General features: G+C 35.0%; 1 protein-coding gene across 2 annotated transcripts in view; it reads left to right on the top strand.

The window, feature by feature from the left end:
• The window catches only part of Ankle2 (ankyrin repeat and LEM domain-containing protein 2), a 29,156-nt gene that overhangs the window by 9,915 nt on the left and 1,376 nt on the right, over positions 1-17,865 (top strand). For both annotated transcript variants that reach the window (XM_071589239.1, XM_071589240.1), the window contains 8 exons: positions 186-341; positions 2,593-2,843; positions 5,239-5,383; positions 6,372-6,970; positions 8,686-8,947; positions 10,131-10,317; positions 13,081-13,231; positions 14,240-14,374. In XM_071589239.1, coding sequence (XP_071445340.1) covers positions 186-341; positions 2,593-2,843; positions 5,239-5,383; positions 6,372-6,970; positions 8,686-8,947; positions 10,131-10,317; positions 13,081-13,231; positions 14,240-14,374 — 1,886 coding nt within the window. The remainder of the gene's footprint in view (positions 1-185; positions 342-2,592; positions 2,844-5,238; positions 5,384-6,371; positions 6,971-8,685; positions 8,948-10,130; positions 10,318-13,080; positions 13,232-14,239; positions 14,375-17,865) is intronic.

The following is a 17,865-nucleotide window of genomic DNA, read 5'->3' on the forward strand; positions in this document are numbered from 1 at the left end:
TTTACTGTACAATCAATTATTTTTATTTCATTTTTGTACCTATTTTTTGTTGATAAAAGGGCATGAATGTTATTTCACATTCATCATGTTGGCATGCAACCAGTAAGAGAAAATGTAGGCGTTATGGTTCAGAGGTGTAGTAATTTCTTTATGATGACATTTAATTTAATTATTAATTTTTTCAGATCATATGCAGTCGTGCTGGGAAAGGAAGTGAGGTGGAGAAAGAGATTCAACAAATACTCAAGGATTGTTTTTATGTTCCTGTCATACGTCCAGGGGACTCTTCATTGCAGGCCTGTGTTGGAAATCCATTTTCACCTGAGAAACTGCCTTCCCCAGTAAGTTTCTGAACGTTATATGAAATTGATAATTGCTTACAAGCAGGTACAGGGACATACTTTGACAAGAATATACATATAATATAGTGCTGAGCATGTTAAGTATCTTACCTGGAAATTAGCCCATCATTTAAAATGATGGCCATGCACACAAGACTTTTCATTGCATAACCTGTTCAAATAATACATTTCTTTTTTGTTGTTGTCGGCAAGCTATGGAAAAATGGTAGGATTAACATACTATATTTCATATTTTACTTGTTGATATTATTATTGCTAGACTATATGGTTATCCTAAAGGATTTTCACTAGTTTAATATTGTATAAATGATACCTACTTATATGTAATGAAAGTGTCCCAGTGAGCGTTTAGATGATATATTCTTCTTTTTGGTGCAATGCTGGCAGGGATATACTATATGCTGGCTATCATATTAGTTCCTTTCTAAGAGATTCTATAATTTTTGCAATGGTAAAAGTGGGCCTGGGTATCACTAGAATTTGGTTTCACTAGAAGCATACTGTAAAAAAATGTGCCTAAACTGACAAGCAGAGCTGTAACCATTGGCAGAGATTGCTGTTTTTGGCATGGTGACTGAAAAGATTGAAAACCTTGCACATGCTGTATTATTTGTAGCTGCCAGGGAAAAGCCTAGGATGATCAAAATCATGATGGGCAACGATTCGAAAGCAAACATATTGGCATTACCTGTACATTTGTCATCATAATTTTCTGGTTAGAAGATGCACCTTTGTGTTTAGGAATTGAATGCAAGATTATTCTTGTGGCATGTATAGTATACACCTTACTTTCAACCTTTCTGTTTCTTCGACCTCAGCTGATCCTACTTTCCTGATTCCATATTCCTAGTGTAGGGCACCTCCCATTCTTCTCTCCCATACATGTTTCTGTGTGTATTTTGTGGGTGAGGTATCAAAGTTATTTTCAACTGGCAGCATCCCTTGAAGAAATGCATACCATGTTAGTCAGATCGGTCTATTCCTCTGTTTTTAGTGTTTGTTTAAATGAAGCAAGTTGTAGATAGACAGGTGGGGGTCTTTATTTGGGTGAAGAGTGAGTGATAGACAAAAAAATGGATCATCAATGGAATGGATGGATGGAAAAACATCATTTTGACGTATCACAACCTAGTCCTTTTCCATCGCAACTATGCATCAGCTTTCTTCTCTGCAGTTTTGGCTATTAAAATGATGGAGTTACGATTTTAACTCATTTCGCATCCCCAATATTCCCCAGATTTGGGCTCCTTTGGACTATTACCTGGTCTATATGAATAAATGGATGGTGTGAAAGAAATTGCAGTTAGTTGTGGAAAGAAATGCCTATTTTGCAGAGTTGGAGCAATCTCATCATTTGGAAGGAATCAGTGAACCGGGGTAGCACTGAGCGAAACTTCTTAGCATCAAAGGGTACTAAGTTGAAAAATAACAATGGTTTGCCCCAAAAAATTAAGTACATAGTTTTCACTTTTGCAGGGCGGGGAAAACCACCCTTGTAAGCAAAAAGACATTCTATCAGCCATTCTTCCAACTGTTTGCAGACTGAACCTAAGAAATACCCTTGATCATATTTCAAGGACAGACATTGATTGTTGCACATTGTCTTTCTCTTCCATTGATTTTAATGAATTGGCTCAATGTTCATAAATGTTTTCATAAAACATTGGCTCTACTAGCAAGAGAATTGATATCCATGTATTACTTCATTCGACCACTAGGGAAAGGGACCGGCATAGTTCAGAACTACTCACCTTCACTATTTGCTAGCATAATAATGAATGAAATAATTGCAATTTCTCAGTAACTGAAAAGGATTTATATGAATGATTTCAAGTGCTATCTTATGTACAGTCTTGTCGGGTAGGTAAGAAAGCAGGGGTTGAGCAGAGGGTGAGCAGTGTGTAGTGGGAGGATCCCTCTTACCCCTTACCCTAATCCCAAATATCCAAACTGACCTCCTCATCCCTAATATTAGTCTTACTAGTATTCTTTTCTTTAAATCTTTCCTTATAATACAGGTCACCGGTTACCTTCTTGCAGTGTTTCTTCCAATTCTTGTTATAAAAAATTTTAACATGGTAACTGTCACCATTTAATAACACAAGTGGAGTGTTTTGTATCTTATCTTTTTTTCTTATCTTAAGTGGTGAATGGTTCAGTGATATGTAGTGTTTTTGAAAGTGGGTTTCCGCATGTGAATGAAAAAATATATGTATGTGTTGCGTTGCAGGTAATGGCATTAAAAAAGGACCCAAGATCACCTGAAAAAGAAATCAATGCATTTGCTGGACCGATGAGCCTAGACAAAGCACAAGAGTTTTGTCAGAAGCTGAAATCTCCTATGAGAGGCAAGGGTTGGGAGAATGAATACATTGGTTTGCATACTCCAAAGAGAAAGGTGACATCTCCTGGGTCCCCATTGTTTTTTGGCTCACCTTTGCGGCTATGCGATCCAGAGAGAGGACTTGAAAGAGAAGGAAGGTTTGGAGATTTGCTTTTCAGAATAATTACCTTTGTGAAACAATGAACACATTGAGTAGTGGTGAACTTTAAGTAGAATAATCCATTCATAAAAACTTTCCATTTTTACCTAATTTTACAAGTATGTTTCCTAGTGGTATTAACTGAATCTGGCCGAGGTCTTATTGGCTCTTTCCTTTTATCTAATGAATTTATTTGTTGCAGTTTTGGTGCCCGAAAACATGAAATCATTTTTATAAAAGTAAGCAAGGATGCATTTGGAATTTGAAACAAAAAAGGGCCATTTGGTGCGCCTTTAAACTGGCCATTCATATTTTTATTGTGTATCATGAATGATCATTTATTATAGTGTATCGCTCACATCATCCTGGATTTGAATAGTATGTTGTTGGTTACAAGAAGAAATGGTTTTATGAGAACCAATGCTGACCCTGTCTTTGTAAATGGCTGACCACGTAAAAGAAAATGGCTCATCAGTCACTTTCACCCTCCATTGTTTGATCATCTTTCCTGAGTTAATTTTTTAGTCATAACTGTTGAGGTCACACTCTGATGTGTGGGTCCATGGATATTATTCATCAATCCACCCCCTATGATGAGAATATTAGACTCTACCATTTTGAAGGGGATGTCTTTGATATCTTTAATATTTACATTAGATCCACTGCACAGAGTGATAATTTGTTAAGTCTCATTCATATTTGAGGCATATCCATCAAAGAAAGGCATAATATCTCCTCAAGGAATGATATCCTATGCTTTCCTTAGCCTGAACTCATGCTGCAGCAGCATCATCTTAAAGTGTAGGTCGTTGACTTTGATTATACAGGAAACCCTTGTTAATCTGCAGCCCACTGATCTGGACTCCCCTTTCATCTGAACAGAGCCTGGCTGTGTACTTAAGGTGGTCTATTAAGGAGTCATGAGAAGCAGCACTGTTGTATTCTGCTGAAGTATATTTTTACCTTGCATGTTTTCATTAATATGGTGTAAAATAATTATAGTATTTTGGTCAATAGTTGCACATTTGAAATTATGAATAACTATAGTTAAATAAAATATAATGCATACGCTCACCCAAATGCCGGAAGTTTTGTTGATTCGATGCATATTTGAAGTAGGTAGTAGAGAGCTAGTTCTTTCCATGTGGATTCTTGAATCGCCATTTGCCTAGTAATTGAATGATTATGGGATCTTGTGGCAGAAAAACTAAAATAACTTTTGGCAATGGCACCATAGAAGAGTGGCAGTGAAAGGTAATGCAACTTTGAGCATTAAACATTGTGAGGTTGCTTGATAAGTTTGATGCAATGTTTCTTTTGGGAGTTGGGTAACACTTAAGACACAATCCAATATGAAAATTTTACATATTATTTTACGCATTATTATACTAATGCTCAACTGTAATTTTTTCAGTTGTGTTGACATAAAAACCATTTCACTATAACCTGCTGGAACCTTTATGCTACCTTTACAGAATCTGCTTTATGGAAAAATGATGTAATATGAAATGATTGTGCATAAGGAAAATCCTACATCTGGACAAGTTTGGAAATTGGCAGATGCCTTTGGGTTATTGATTCTATGTAAAACCAGGATAAGGAAGCCAAGATTATCACTTCTTTACATCAGCAATGTTCAAATAAACTGATCGTGGCACCTGGAGTAACTGTTACAAATAAGCTTAGGTTCACAGTTGTTGTGAATTTTTGCTGAATAATGTCCACTATATAGTTCCTCTTTAATGCCAATGATTATTTTTGCATTCAAGAAGCTCAAAAGTCTCTTATCACATGTGTCAGAGTGTTCGCACATGAAGAAAGAGAAGTAGCAAGGTGAATGGAATCTTATATTTCTCCTTTTGCACATCAAACATTTCCTAAACGTGAGCCAATTTTTTCAATAAGATGAACATTTCCAGCTTGCACTTCTCTTCAGAACTGTATGTGCTGAGAGAGTGTACCCCATTCAATATTGCCATTTCAGTGGTCTTTAAAGTTACTCTAAGCATGTATATATCTAGACCATTGGTCAACTCTCCTTCTATCCATATTTTAATACTTTATTTCTAACATTTAGGCACACAGTTCAGTGGTACACCGAATTTTTGATTTGGTTTCACAGCAGAAATGCAAGCTTCAGGCATACTAGTAGTATGCTTATTGATATTTTCCTTAATATTATCTAATTGCATTTGTTTTACATGTTGTAGTATTATGCCTCAACATTAGACATTTATTTTACAATGCTATAATTTCAGAGTGTAAAAATCATTGCCTTGATAGGGATCTCCTGAAACCTAGTTCATTGTAATCTGCATATTGCATTTGACTCCGTTAAAAGTTACTGTTGCTGTATCTCCTGCAGTTTCTTGGAATTATTGATTTTGTTTCAGAGCTCTAGCCAAGGAATTTCATGTAGGATGGAAAGAATACTGGCCTTTTGTTGGTGTGTACACCAACCTGGGATCTAAAGAAGGGATGCATCTGTTGGAGAACTACTTGCATAGGAAGCTAATTGACGTATTGGACTCAAAAAAGGTAAGAATTCAAGAATTGGAGACAATTAAGGATTATGTTGAGCTAGTCATATGATGTCATAATAGACCTAATCCTGTGTCATTGAAATTGACTGCTTTCCCCCTCCCAATAGTCCCCATCCAGAGGTCTGATTGGGGCTATTTAACCCCTGCAATATTCTAACTGGAAGAATGTCATCACATCATATTTTAACTCAAAGTGGCATCTCCTATGGTGCTGAATGTTGTGGTTTCCCTGTTGCCTCCGCATTGCAGTACTTCAAGCAGTTCCATAACTTTCACTTTTGCCCACTGCTGTAGCAATTAATAACAAAGCAATTACCTCAATATGTGTTATCCATGCCATATGGTGAAACCGCTGCCTTGCACTATTGATGAAGGATTAACTTTTCTTATTGCCTCCGTAAAATTGAGAAGTAAAATTTTTCCAAAGCTGATAATTTTTGAGCCTCTAAGAATTGAACCTGGGACTTTCAGTATCATAGTTGAGAAGGCTACCCCTGGGCTACCTCTGCCCCTATGGACAATGGTATGATTAATCAATAGCAAATACAAAACTTAATCAGCTCATCACTTAGTTGTGTAAGTTCTTCCTCCAGATGATATGTCTAGAGATGAGCTTTCATTACTCTTGTACTAAAGAAAAATAATTTATCATGTATGTTAGGCATGATGACAAGGTAATAGAGCTGTCCATTAGTTTTTCTTGCAAATATTTCCCTTGAGTTAATGTGAAGTTTGTGCTTCAAACTCTTCAGTGAATGTTTATGGAGGCTTTAGAATTCTTTTGAGTCTACACAAGAATAATTTGGTGTGAAATATTATCCTGTCATTCCATATGGATCATAAATAATGCCCACCTTTCATTATCATGACAAAATAAATATTTGCACTGAGTATGTGATTATTAGTTTGACCCTGGTACTCTGTCCCACTGTAGTATTTAAGTAAAGCCATTTAAGGAAACCATTGTGTGAATTATCTTTCAGAAACCGGAAGATGATAATCACAAGAACACAAAGAGGTTGGATTGCATTTGGACAAATGACAAGACCAACACAGACCTTGCGTCACAACCAATCAGCCCTATTTCTGATCTCTGCATGGCTATGGAGACTTGTAGCTTGTCTTCAAGTAAGAAGTTCCCTAACGAGGTCAAGAACCCCCCTTCACTACTTAATGCTGCATATGAGCCCAAGTCATCAGGAGAGTTACAGCCATGCCACAGCCCTTCTCCCCTTCATTACGTGGAGAAGTCTTGCTGTGTATTTGCTCGACGAATCTCAGACCTCATCCTGCGAGAGACTTGTGGAGATAACAAGAGAGACTTCTCTCGTGTTATTGGCTTTGAAGTACACCATCTTCGTCGTCTTGTTAGCAGCTTCAAGGATGACTCTCGATTCTCCTCCATTAACTTCAGCACTATGCACTCTAGAGTTGCCAGTTTGGTAGCTGAAGCAATACTTGAGTCATTACCTTCTTCATCAATTAATAAAGTAATCAGTGCCTTGGAGGTTGTGCAAGTTAAGCATTTCAACCTGTATTCCTCATCTGATGAAGAAGATGAGAAGCATCTTGAGAAAGAACGGTGAGATTAATTAATGCCCTATGATCTTGGGGATGCAACCCTCAAGGTTGCATCCCTCAAGGTTGCAATGGTTGAAAAAATAATTGTCATAGTAATAACAATACTGGATTTGCATGACGGCCATAGTATTAGTTAAATACATGTTGTAATGCTTGTCAAAAGCCAATTTGATAAATATTTTAAAAAATGTAGATATAGCACAGTTGTGGAAGTAAACAGTATACAAAAGTTATTTTTATATTTTGCATTTGGAATATCATTTATAGCACAATACATTGATGTATATGATGTGACAATTTTTTTATGAAATAAGGAACACATTGTATTCGTCCAGTGGATTTTATTGATGTGCAACCTCAATGAATTGCAGTGGACGAATACATTTTATTCCTTATTTCATGAACATGAATATCCACATAGTTGAGCCGTAAACTGTAGAATTTCTTTATCTTCAACTAAAAACTTTTAGGACAAGTAACGAGATTCAAATTTATGGGTAGTTTGTTATAAAACCTGACACCCATTTCCTAAGGTCTAGGTTCATATGGACCTTTAGCAAAGTTTAATTATTAATCCGTGCTTTCGGGTGATGTAGATCAGAATTGGCAGATAAATTGCAGAATGAATGGTTGCATGAAGAATTTTACTGTGTAAAATTCTCCAGAATTAAAAATGCATTTTAGTACAAAGTATAAAATTAACAAATTACAAATTCAATGACATTTCTGCCAGTTGTGGATTGTATTTTCCTGATTGGTAGCATGTACTACTTAGCAATGGTTTGGCCAACATTGGCAATGATTTGTCCGGTTTTGAGATTTTTAATCTTGTCTTATGAGCTAATAGCAGATTTTGTGATGTATTTTGGTGGTAAATGAAACTGGTATAAAATTGTTGGCTGGTAATGTGTGATGGGATTGTTGGGAGAAATCCTAAGAAGACAGAAAAATGGATGCGGAGCATATTGATTAGCAATGGGATGTTGAAGACTGTGAAAGAAGGTAGCATTTTAGGAAATCGAGGAAGTAGCAGAAATAGGATAGCAATGTTGAACAGAATGAAGGGAGGAAGGAATAATATGAAGATGAAGAGGGGCTTGTTGTAGAGTAGGATTGATGGGTAGGTTGATTGTTGGGTTGATTTTTGTTAGGAGAGACAAGATTTATTAGGTAGTTATGTCCATCCAAAATCTACCTTAAACGGTAGATTACCTATAATAAATGAGTAATGGCAGTTATTGTTAATCTAGTTCTTTGGTAGCTATCAAGCTAGGAGTGCATTATCGTTGTTAAATTTTTTTGCAATTGATTTGAATGTACATTGACCGCTAAGTAGGTGCTAGATTGGTGAATTTTGAATCATTGCAACCATTGATTAGCAGCATCTCCTTGAACTAATTCAAACTGGATTTTACATGTCAGCCCCTCTAGCTAGATTGATATGATGATATCTGATCTTATGATCAATATATCCCAATGAAAAATGTTGCTCCTTGCCAAAGAGTAATATCTTTCATCTTAAAACAGTGATCAATCATTTATTGTGCTAAAACCCAGTGGCTAGAATGCTATCATAAGAACTGCCTGCAATACCACCTCTCTGTCATTTAGCAAACCTGGTATTTCACATTATGTTACAATATAAATGACAATATTTATATCACTTATATTTTGCATAGCTTTTGATATGCTTAACAGTAACTATTTTCTTCCAAGTAACATCCCATTGGGTGGTGGCGGAATGGAGTGGAGAGCCAGTGTGAGGCGTGGCATTTCAAGAGTTGAGTGCACGGATAGTGTGGATGAGCACACTCAGTGTCTGATGAAATGCATCAAGGAAGCCATTGAGGGAGGTGTTCCAAAGAAGGCTGATGTGAGCTGCAGAAAAGAAGAGACCAATATGGTTGAGCTGTTGTGGGCTGAAGCCAAGTTGTGCAACTGTTCCTGGCCTACCTACTCACCACACTATCACTCAAAGGTGATAGAAATGATAATTCCACTGCATCATTTTCATTCCTCCTTACTGCAAGTAATCCTAGCTTGGGAGTGCCTTTCTGGCAAAAGAAAGACTTTTCTTAAATAGCTAGGATTGTGAAAATATGCCTTACTTATTATTGTCACAAATTCATTTTAAGGTAAATTATAAAGGATTTATTTGAGCTGTACTGAAAGAATATCATGAGATACATACAAAGTGAAATTTTAATATTCATGTAAACAGCATAGAGGAATGTTTTTTGATTGCATATTATGTAGTTTTTCACAGACCCACCTTAGTCGTACAGGAAATCCTTGTTTTTTCTCTTAAAAAAATAGTGTGTTGTTTAATATCATTCGATTTCAATTGCTATGCATCTCATCATTTTGAGAAAGTATTCAAATCACTCGGACTTCATTGTAGTTGAATGTGAAAAATTATTAGGGCAATCATTGTTGGCCTCTTTTACAATTAAAAAGCAGTATTGTAAGATATTTATGATAAATGCTTATAGTAATAGAGACTTAAATGAAGATAAGTCTTTGATTTCCCAACCAATTCAGATAATATGATTAGTTCAAATAATAAAATTTAGATTCATGGTATGCCAATAAGATTCTTTATTCAAAGCAATCATTTGTATGGATATAATATTTCAATATATTGTTCAAGTTAACAAAGCAATGAAATGCTATTTCATGGTCAACAATGATTGTGTTATTTAGCAGCAGTAAAAACTTGATATTTTATGTTAAGAGTCATACCTAAGAAAGTTGAGGTAGAAATAAATCAAAGAAATAGCAGCCATGTATATTAAATTATAATAAATTTGAATTTTAGCAAGTTACAATATATATATATATATATATATATATATATATATATATATATATATATATATATATATATATATATATATATATTATATATATATATATATATATATATATATATATATATATTGATTTATGTATACTTTCTGTATAATCCATAATAGCTCTTTTTGCATAATTAGATTTGTCTTGATTCACGAAATACTTTTAAAAAGATTTTCTAACTTTTTGAATGTTGATCAACGTTTTGTGGTTAATTACCTGCTGAGTAAATTTATTTACAATGAGTTGCTTCAATAGTCATTAAGTGAGCTATAATCAAACAATTTATTTGCAATTAATATTTACAGATATCTTCTAGATCAGTTGCTGCAGTTGTTAGGAGATTATCATTTGATAGAGTACCAGATAATACTGATCATGGTGAGACAATCAATGAAGATAGTTCTAGGGTATCAAAAGTTGAAGTATTGCAAAGTGAACCACATCAAGAAGGTGGAGCAAAAGATTTTTTCCGACGGAGTAGAAATCTTTCAGGTATGCTTATCATGTTTCTAAAACACCTTTCATATTGCTTGAAATGTTATGTCAGATATTGTAAGTGCATTCATAAAGTTATAGGAGATTATTTTAAGGGTTTGTTACAGGTTTATTTTTCGGTAAAAAGAAGATTTTTATGAATTAAAATCATTGGCCAGTGGCTTATGTAGAAAAATTAGATTTAGCCAGTGGTCCATTGATTCCCTGTCTAACAATCTTCTTGGGTATGACATGGTTTCCAGATTGAATTTGTGGAAGCAATCCATAATTCAAAAGAATACACTTTGTGTTTCTACATAAATATATTTTTATTCTACATAATTTTTACATTTATGTTTCAACGCATAGCGTCATCATGAGGTACACATACAGGAAATGCATTTGATACATGTATACATGTACCCTTCTTGGATGGGATGTGAGTTGTGGATGGTGATGGTTATTGGCGGTGTTAGGAAGGGGGGAGGAAACATGGGATTGGGGGTGGAAAGGATGATGAAGGCATGTAGGAGGGAGGAAGTGAGGGAGAAGGAACTGTGGATGTGGGAACCCCATTGCGTGGAATGACTGTTGGAGGCTGGTTGGATGGACTATCCATTGTCTCTAATGTCTCGGGGGTGTTGAGCCGAGGTCCTCTCTTTTCCTCATATAAAACTTCAGAAATGATGTTGCTCTCATGCTTGGTGTCCAGAAGGTGCTTTGAGAAGTTGGGCTTATGGTTCATGCTCAGGAAACAGGCTCTATGTTCCTTCACTCTTTCCATGAACTTTCTTCCTGTTTGGCCCCCATACCCTGCTGAGCATTTGCACTTCAGTTTGTACAGTCCTTTTTTGGTAGAAAATGGATTTTGGTCTTTACTGTTGGAGAGGTTGTTTTCAAGCTGTTTTTATTGTAGAAAGCAGTTTTAATTTTATGTTTTGGTATGGATATGGTCATGAACAGGGATAGGGGCCCTTAGTATGCAAATTTACACCACCTTGCTTGGTTCTCCATGTCAAGATTTCCATAATGGTGCCTTCTGGGATAAACATTGAGTGGCAGCGTGTAAAAAATCACTTTATACCTCAAAAAAGGTCCTATCATATGATGATGGCGCATATTTTCTTCGCCATAAGTGTTCTAGACTGAAGGAAATTAACCTGAAAGCCATTGAAGATGCTGGTGGTGTGTTTTGGTGATGTCTAACTTGCTGATCTCTAAATGGTACCACAATTGAGAAAATGGCAGCTGCCATTGAATTCCTGAAAGCCGAATTGTTTGACATAAAAGCCTCAATTGAACTAACTTATCAACCAGCCAAGAAAGTGACATTTTATGAAAAATTAATCAATTCCTCACATAAAACTGATGGTAAAGCTGACCTGGAAAGTGATACCAAACAGATAGACCCAAAATCACTTAGCCACGAAATTTCATTAAAACCCACCCAAATTTGTAAACCTAAGGAGTCCAATCAAGATGCCGATGTAATGCTGTGTCCACATGAGAGATCTACGGGCTCCAATGATGATGAGAACTTCACATTTGTGCAACACAAAAAATGAAAGAAATGCAATTTCTTCATCATAGGTCAAGGTGAACCATATGATAATTCAGGCAGTCTCCCAGCTGCCAAAAGAATGACCTACATGCACTAAAGTCGATGAGATTGCCCGTATTAAAAATAATTTCAATGTCGAGTGCAATTCTTGCAAAATAATTGCTGGTAAAGGTACCTTTGGTACCTTTAAAATTGAAATTGATTATGCTGATTATGGTGAACTTGTAAATCCATTCTTATGGTCCAGCATAGTCATGATAAATAAATATATTAATCCAAGAACTGAGGAGGGGTCTACTTTGTAGCTACTTTATGCATGTCAGAACACTGGCTGAACCCAAACAAAATTAAATTTGCCAGCATCAATGGTTACAACTTGCTCTCATAGTTTCTTAGATTAGAGCATAAAAATGGTGGTGTGCTAAATTTTGTGAAAAATCACCTAAAAATCCAAAATATTTGTTGTGAAAACTCTAGAAGGGTGCTTGATTTTGAGTGTCGTGGAGTGTATTTGTTGTTTGGTGATAAAAGTGTTACTATTATGTGTGTTTACAGGTCACCTAGGGGCAATTTTTCTGACTTAATGAACCTATTTCTCCTGATGCTACATATTTATACTAAGGATTCAGTGAATACTATTATCTGTGGTGACTTCAATATTGAGTTTGGTTCTTTGTCTACTCAGAGAAATCACTTTATAGATACTCTAATGACTTTTATATCCCCTTCCATTAATGAATCTACAAGGGTTAATAGTTGCTCCTCCTCTATCATTGACAGCGTCTTCTACAACATTGTATTAATTGAAAGTCTAAATTTGGATACATACTTCTCTGACCATGAAGCTCAGTTGTTGAAGTCTCTTCTCAATGCTGACTTTAAGTCATTTCATAGTAGTCCAATATGAGCATTTTTACTCATTATCAGCTCAGTCTCATTTTCAACGATTATTCCAAGAGCAATCCTAGGATTGTGACTTTACTAATGACAAATTAGACTCTAGATTCTACAACTTTCATGAGGTTTCTTGCATTGCTTTGATGTATGCTTCCCACTGATGCCTGTGAAAACTCCAGTCCCTCAGAAAACAAACTACAAATGGATAACTCAAGAAATGCCTTTTAGTCATCATCAACTCAAGAAAGGGTACATCTGGTCAAGGTAGCATAGTATGGATTCTGCAGTATGCTGTACCCTGCATATAAATTTTTACTCCACAGGAGATAGTGAACACAGCAGTAGGGATGATGGGAATAGTGATACTTTCTACACACCCCCTTCTTCTCCCATACCCTCTGATGATGATCATTGCTCTTCCGGTGATGAGGAAATGCTGGACAGTGAGGAAATGCCAAAAGTATTCATTGGCGGGTAAGTAATAAGGAACTGAGAAGAAGCTGAAGTATATTAAGGCAAAGGATAAAATTTTCTTTTTATTTCAAAACCCTTTGAGTTAAAAACTCCTGCATTGTTAAACCAATTCTAGAGGTGACCTTTTTTGAAATGTGCTTACTTCTCTTGACTCCTAACTTTCATTGTAGATTTAGTATGGTGGTTTCACCCTCTCAATATATGTAATAAGGACTTCCCTCAATTGTGAGGTGCCATGCAGCATTGGTAGGACAACATTTATTCAAATATCTAGTTTAGTCAAAAGTACTCTGGTGTACAGTTGAACAAGTTTAATGGTCATAATCGATGTCTGTTACTCTACTAGCATATACGCCACATACATGCATGTGTGCATATAGCAGATAATTGTTAAAAATCACCTTTGTGTTATAAAAAAAACTCTGTTGCCATTGTGGGTAATTTTGGCTGTTGGGGAAAACAGTTCATTGATTACAGAAGTGGAATGGTTTGTGTTGAGGTGTACCTTCGTAAAGGAAGATATGTAGTATGCTGAGTTGTGGCAGAATTCATCCATATTAAACCAACTTAATACTAAAGTTCGAGGGAAATGACTTTGTCAATAACTGATGTCCTTGATTTTTACCTTCAGAATTGTGTTGTGTTAACATGTTGATGAAAACGAATTCTAAAAAATATGAGATGTATAATGAATTTATTAGTGTACAGTAGAGGATTGTCGATTTAGAATGTTCAGTGCTATATCCATTTAACATTTCTCTCTTAAATTTATTTTTCCAGGATGTGAATATAATTAATTCCTAGTATTTTCTGTGCCAAAAATTACATTTTACTACGAAAAAGTTCAGATAAATATTTTAATATTAAATATGCTCTTGAAGCCTGCACATAATTCTCATATAATTTTCAAATCGAACATATCTTTTTTGTAAAGTTGTAGTCAGATATGTTGTCACAACCAAATTTGTGCTGGTCTAAACTAATTGTTTTTTATATCCCCAAAATTAGAGAGTATCCTACAAAGGAAGACTTGGATGTATTGAATGCTTTGGAGAATGTTGGAAGCATAAATCCAAATGAATTCCCTCATATTTATCAGTGGAGAACTCTTGTCCTGATGCATACTCATGAAGAGAGAGAGAGGTAAGGCATCAAAAACTTTGCTTTCCCCTAATTCATTTTGGGATAGTTCTTTCCTGAAGTGGAAGGAATCTGCATAAGTTTTTCAAAAACATTATAGATGGTCGCTTTTCATTCCATAATGGAGTTTTAATAGAAATAGGCAATATAATTATAGAATTTAACTTTTATGGTATCATGTACTCATTTAAATCTAACACTGAAAAGCCTTGCAAATCGTATTTTCAGTACCATAAAGCATAAGTTTTAATTAAAAAGTGCAAACCATATAAATGCATGAATAAAGACAGGCTCCTAGGTATTTAAATGACATGCAACTTATTGAAAATCTAAACCTACGTTAGCAGCCATGTGCAGGACAAAGCCATTTTCCTATAGCAGTTTTTGCACTGGAATGTCAAAAAATCTAATGTGCAATTATATATTGTTGTAATGTGTTAATGCAATAATTAGATATCAGAACATCGTGGAAAGTTTAAAAAAAAAAAAAAGAATGGAGTTTGGAAAAAATTGTCCTTAATTCATGGGTTTCGCAGAATTTTCAGCAAGTGATTTCCATTATGTCTCGCAAAATTGTCTAGCTTACTCATGTCCTTAAACTTTGAAGAGGATGTGGAAGACTTAGAGAAATTGTTATCTAGATTTTCCTTGGGAAAAATGATGAACCAGAATTTGATTGAGTTGAGTAGGAGAAGAGCAAAACAGACATTGGAGGTAATGAAATGGGTGAACAAAGATGCCTCTAGGCCAAGATTTTGTCTGAAGCCTTTAATCATATTAATAATAATAATAATAATACTTTATTCATTTTAAAAATGGTACAACCATATTAAATGTCATCAATATAAATATTATTTAACATATAAACATGAGTTCTTAAATGTGATGAAGATTGTCTCAAAAGAATTCATCCAATGAGTACAGTGGGTGAGTAAGTAACCACGTATATAGTATACCCTATTCTTGAAACTCTGGATATAGTCTGATTTCAACTGAGTAGGCAGATAGTTATACAGTCGTATGTTCATATTGTGAAATGTGTTGTAAGTTGATGACAATCTACAATAAGTAGTATTTAGATTCGATTTACCTCTTGTGGAATAGTTATGGAGGTTGGATCTTAATTGGTAAGTTTCTAGATTAACTTTCACATGAATCAGAGCCTTAAAGATATACAAACAAAATACAATCATGATTCTATACCTAATAAAAAAAGGTTTGCAGGAATCACGTGGTGGTATATTAGCAAGAGAGCGAATAGCTCTCTTTTGCAGTAGCAAAATTTGTTTAACATGAGGGGAATGACCCCATAACTCAACACCATAATTCAAATGACATTGAAAGAAGGCATGGTAAAGTGTTAAACGATACTCATTTGAAATGATAAAGTTGAGCTTTCTTAACATATAAACAGCTTTACTAAGTTTATTACAGGTCTGACTGATGTGAGTCTCCCAATTAAGTTTTGTATCAATATAAATTCCTAGTATTTTAGCAGTTTCAATATCAGTTATTTTTGATTTAAGACTGCACACAATATGCTGAGTTTTGTTAGTATTTAATTGTAAATGATTAACATCAAACCATTCCTTAGCCTGTTTTTGGGTAGCGCTAGATCGTAACTTTGCATTGTCAGTGCATTAAAAACACTAAGGAAAATGGATTGAGATGCTGGAAGATTTTTTATTTGGCATTTAACATCATAAAAATCTGTTGCATAGTAACATTTTCTTCTGAACCTAATGAATAAAAATTAAATATTTACTCTTAAATTGAATTTCTCTCAAATTTGACTTCTATGAATCTTAACTAGTTGTATTATACGTCAGAAAGAATAATTCTTAGAGCAAAACGTTTGACAAATGTACATGTTGTTAACATGACAATACTGTGAATATTAGAATTTAGGTGCATCAAACTTAATTAATATAAATATTACATCCTTGTTCATATATGCATGTTAGGTCTATAGATAAAAGAATAAATCCCAAGGAATTATGGGAGATGCTGTCACCAGATTCAAACCCAGATCCGCCAATGTCCAGCTGAGTGCTTTAGCCAGCAGTCAGTAAAGCACTCGGCTGAACAGCAAGGATTCGGGTTTGAATCCCGATCATGGCAAATGATTTTTACACTCTGAAATTGTTGCATTGAAATGCATGATTAGCGGATGACTCCGTTAAAAGTTACTGTTGTGGCATCTCCTGCAGTTTCTTGGAATTTGTCAACGATGAAATTAACCTAAATGTTTAAATTTGGCTCTAACCTCGTGGACTGTGGTGCATTGTGCACGACTACAAATTCCTGTGTAATTTTATGTATGGTGTTTCATCACATCCTGTTCCTTTATAGCCCTCAAAATTTCAGAGTTTAAGAGGATGCCTCGATAGCTTAACTGGCAACATATCGAGGAATCTGGGTTCGAGTCCCAGTCAAGGCAAATGATTTTTAGGACACCTCAATAGCTTCACTGGCTAAAGCACTTGGCTGGTCATCGAGGCATCCGGGTTTGAATCATGGTCAAGGGGAATGATTTTTACATTCTGAAATTGTTGCATTGAAATGAAAGAATGAGTTCAAAAGAAATATTTTAAAAATTAACAAACATATGCTGGATGGAAGTATGATTTTTTATTCAACTTGATTATCAGATCCCTTGCATCATAAATGATTTATTTACTATGATATTGAGAGAGAATCATGTATTATTAGAAAGAATTACCTTTTGGAAAAATATTCAATTCAAGAGTAAGGGAAATTAGTTGAAAAAATATCAAAACTATTGGAGTTTGTGGTGTGGTCGTTCAAGAACTAGCAACTTCTTCCATTGGTTAAAGATGAACAATCTGAATGCATGGTAGCATTTCTAATGATGCGAGTAAAATATACATGCATAAATTAGAAAAAATTAGGAAAAGGAAAAAATCAAGAATAACCTGATTTTGAGGAATTATTGGCACCTATCAATTGGCTGTAAAAACGCAGTGTAAAATAAGCCCACAGGTTATATTTGGATAAACGAAATTGAGTGCACTAAAATGATAATTTAAATGTTAATAATAATTACATAAAGTAATCCTGAGATAAGGATAATAGAAGCGAAAATGTTCAGCAACACATGCAAACTTCACAAAGAAAATACTCCTTGAAGTTTAAAAAAAACTGAGCTATTGTCTTATCAGGTCTAGCTGAGGGTGTAGAACAAAAGCAAACAGACTCCAAGGAGCAGTTGGCTCAACTGAGCTGATTCCCAAGGGTGGGACGCTGTATGTCTGTAGACGTGCTCTCTATCTATGAGTAAAGTGAAGCTCATTGATTGATGTGGTTCACAGCCAAGGAGTTTTAACATCATAAAATGTTTAAGTGTGATTACAGTTAACATCAAATCATAAAGTGTTTAAGTGTCAATGAAGTGTTAACATCATAGATTGACAGTGATTATAAATGAAATGATTCTAATGTCTCATCAGCTGTACACTTTAAAAGCACACCAA

The sequence above is a fragment of the Hetaerina americana genome, unplaced genomic scaffold (assembly GCF_022747635.1).
Source record: "Hetaerina americana unplaced genomic scaffold, ioHetAmer1.1.p SCAF_35, whole genome shotgun sequence".
Taxonomy (NCBI): Eukaryota; Metazoa; Arthropoda; class Insecta; order Odonata; family Calopterygidae; genus Hetaerina; species Hetaerina americana.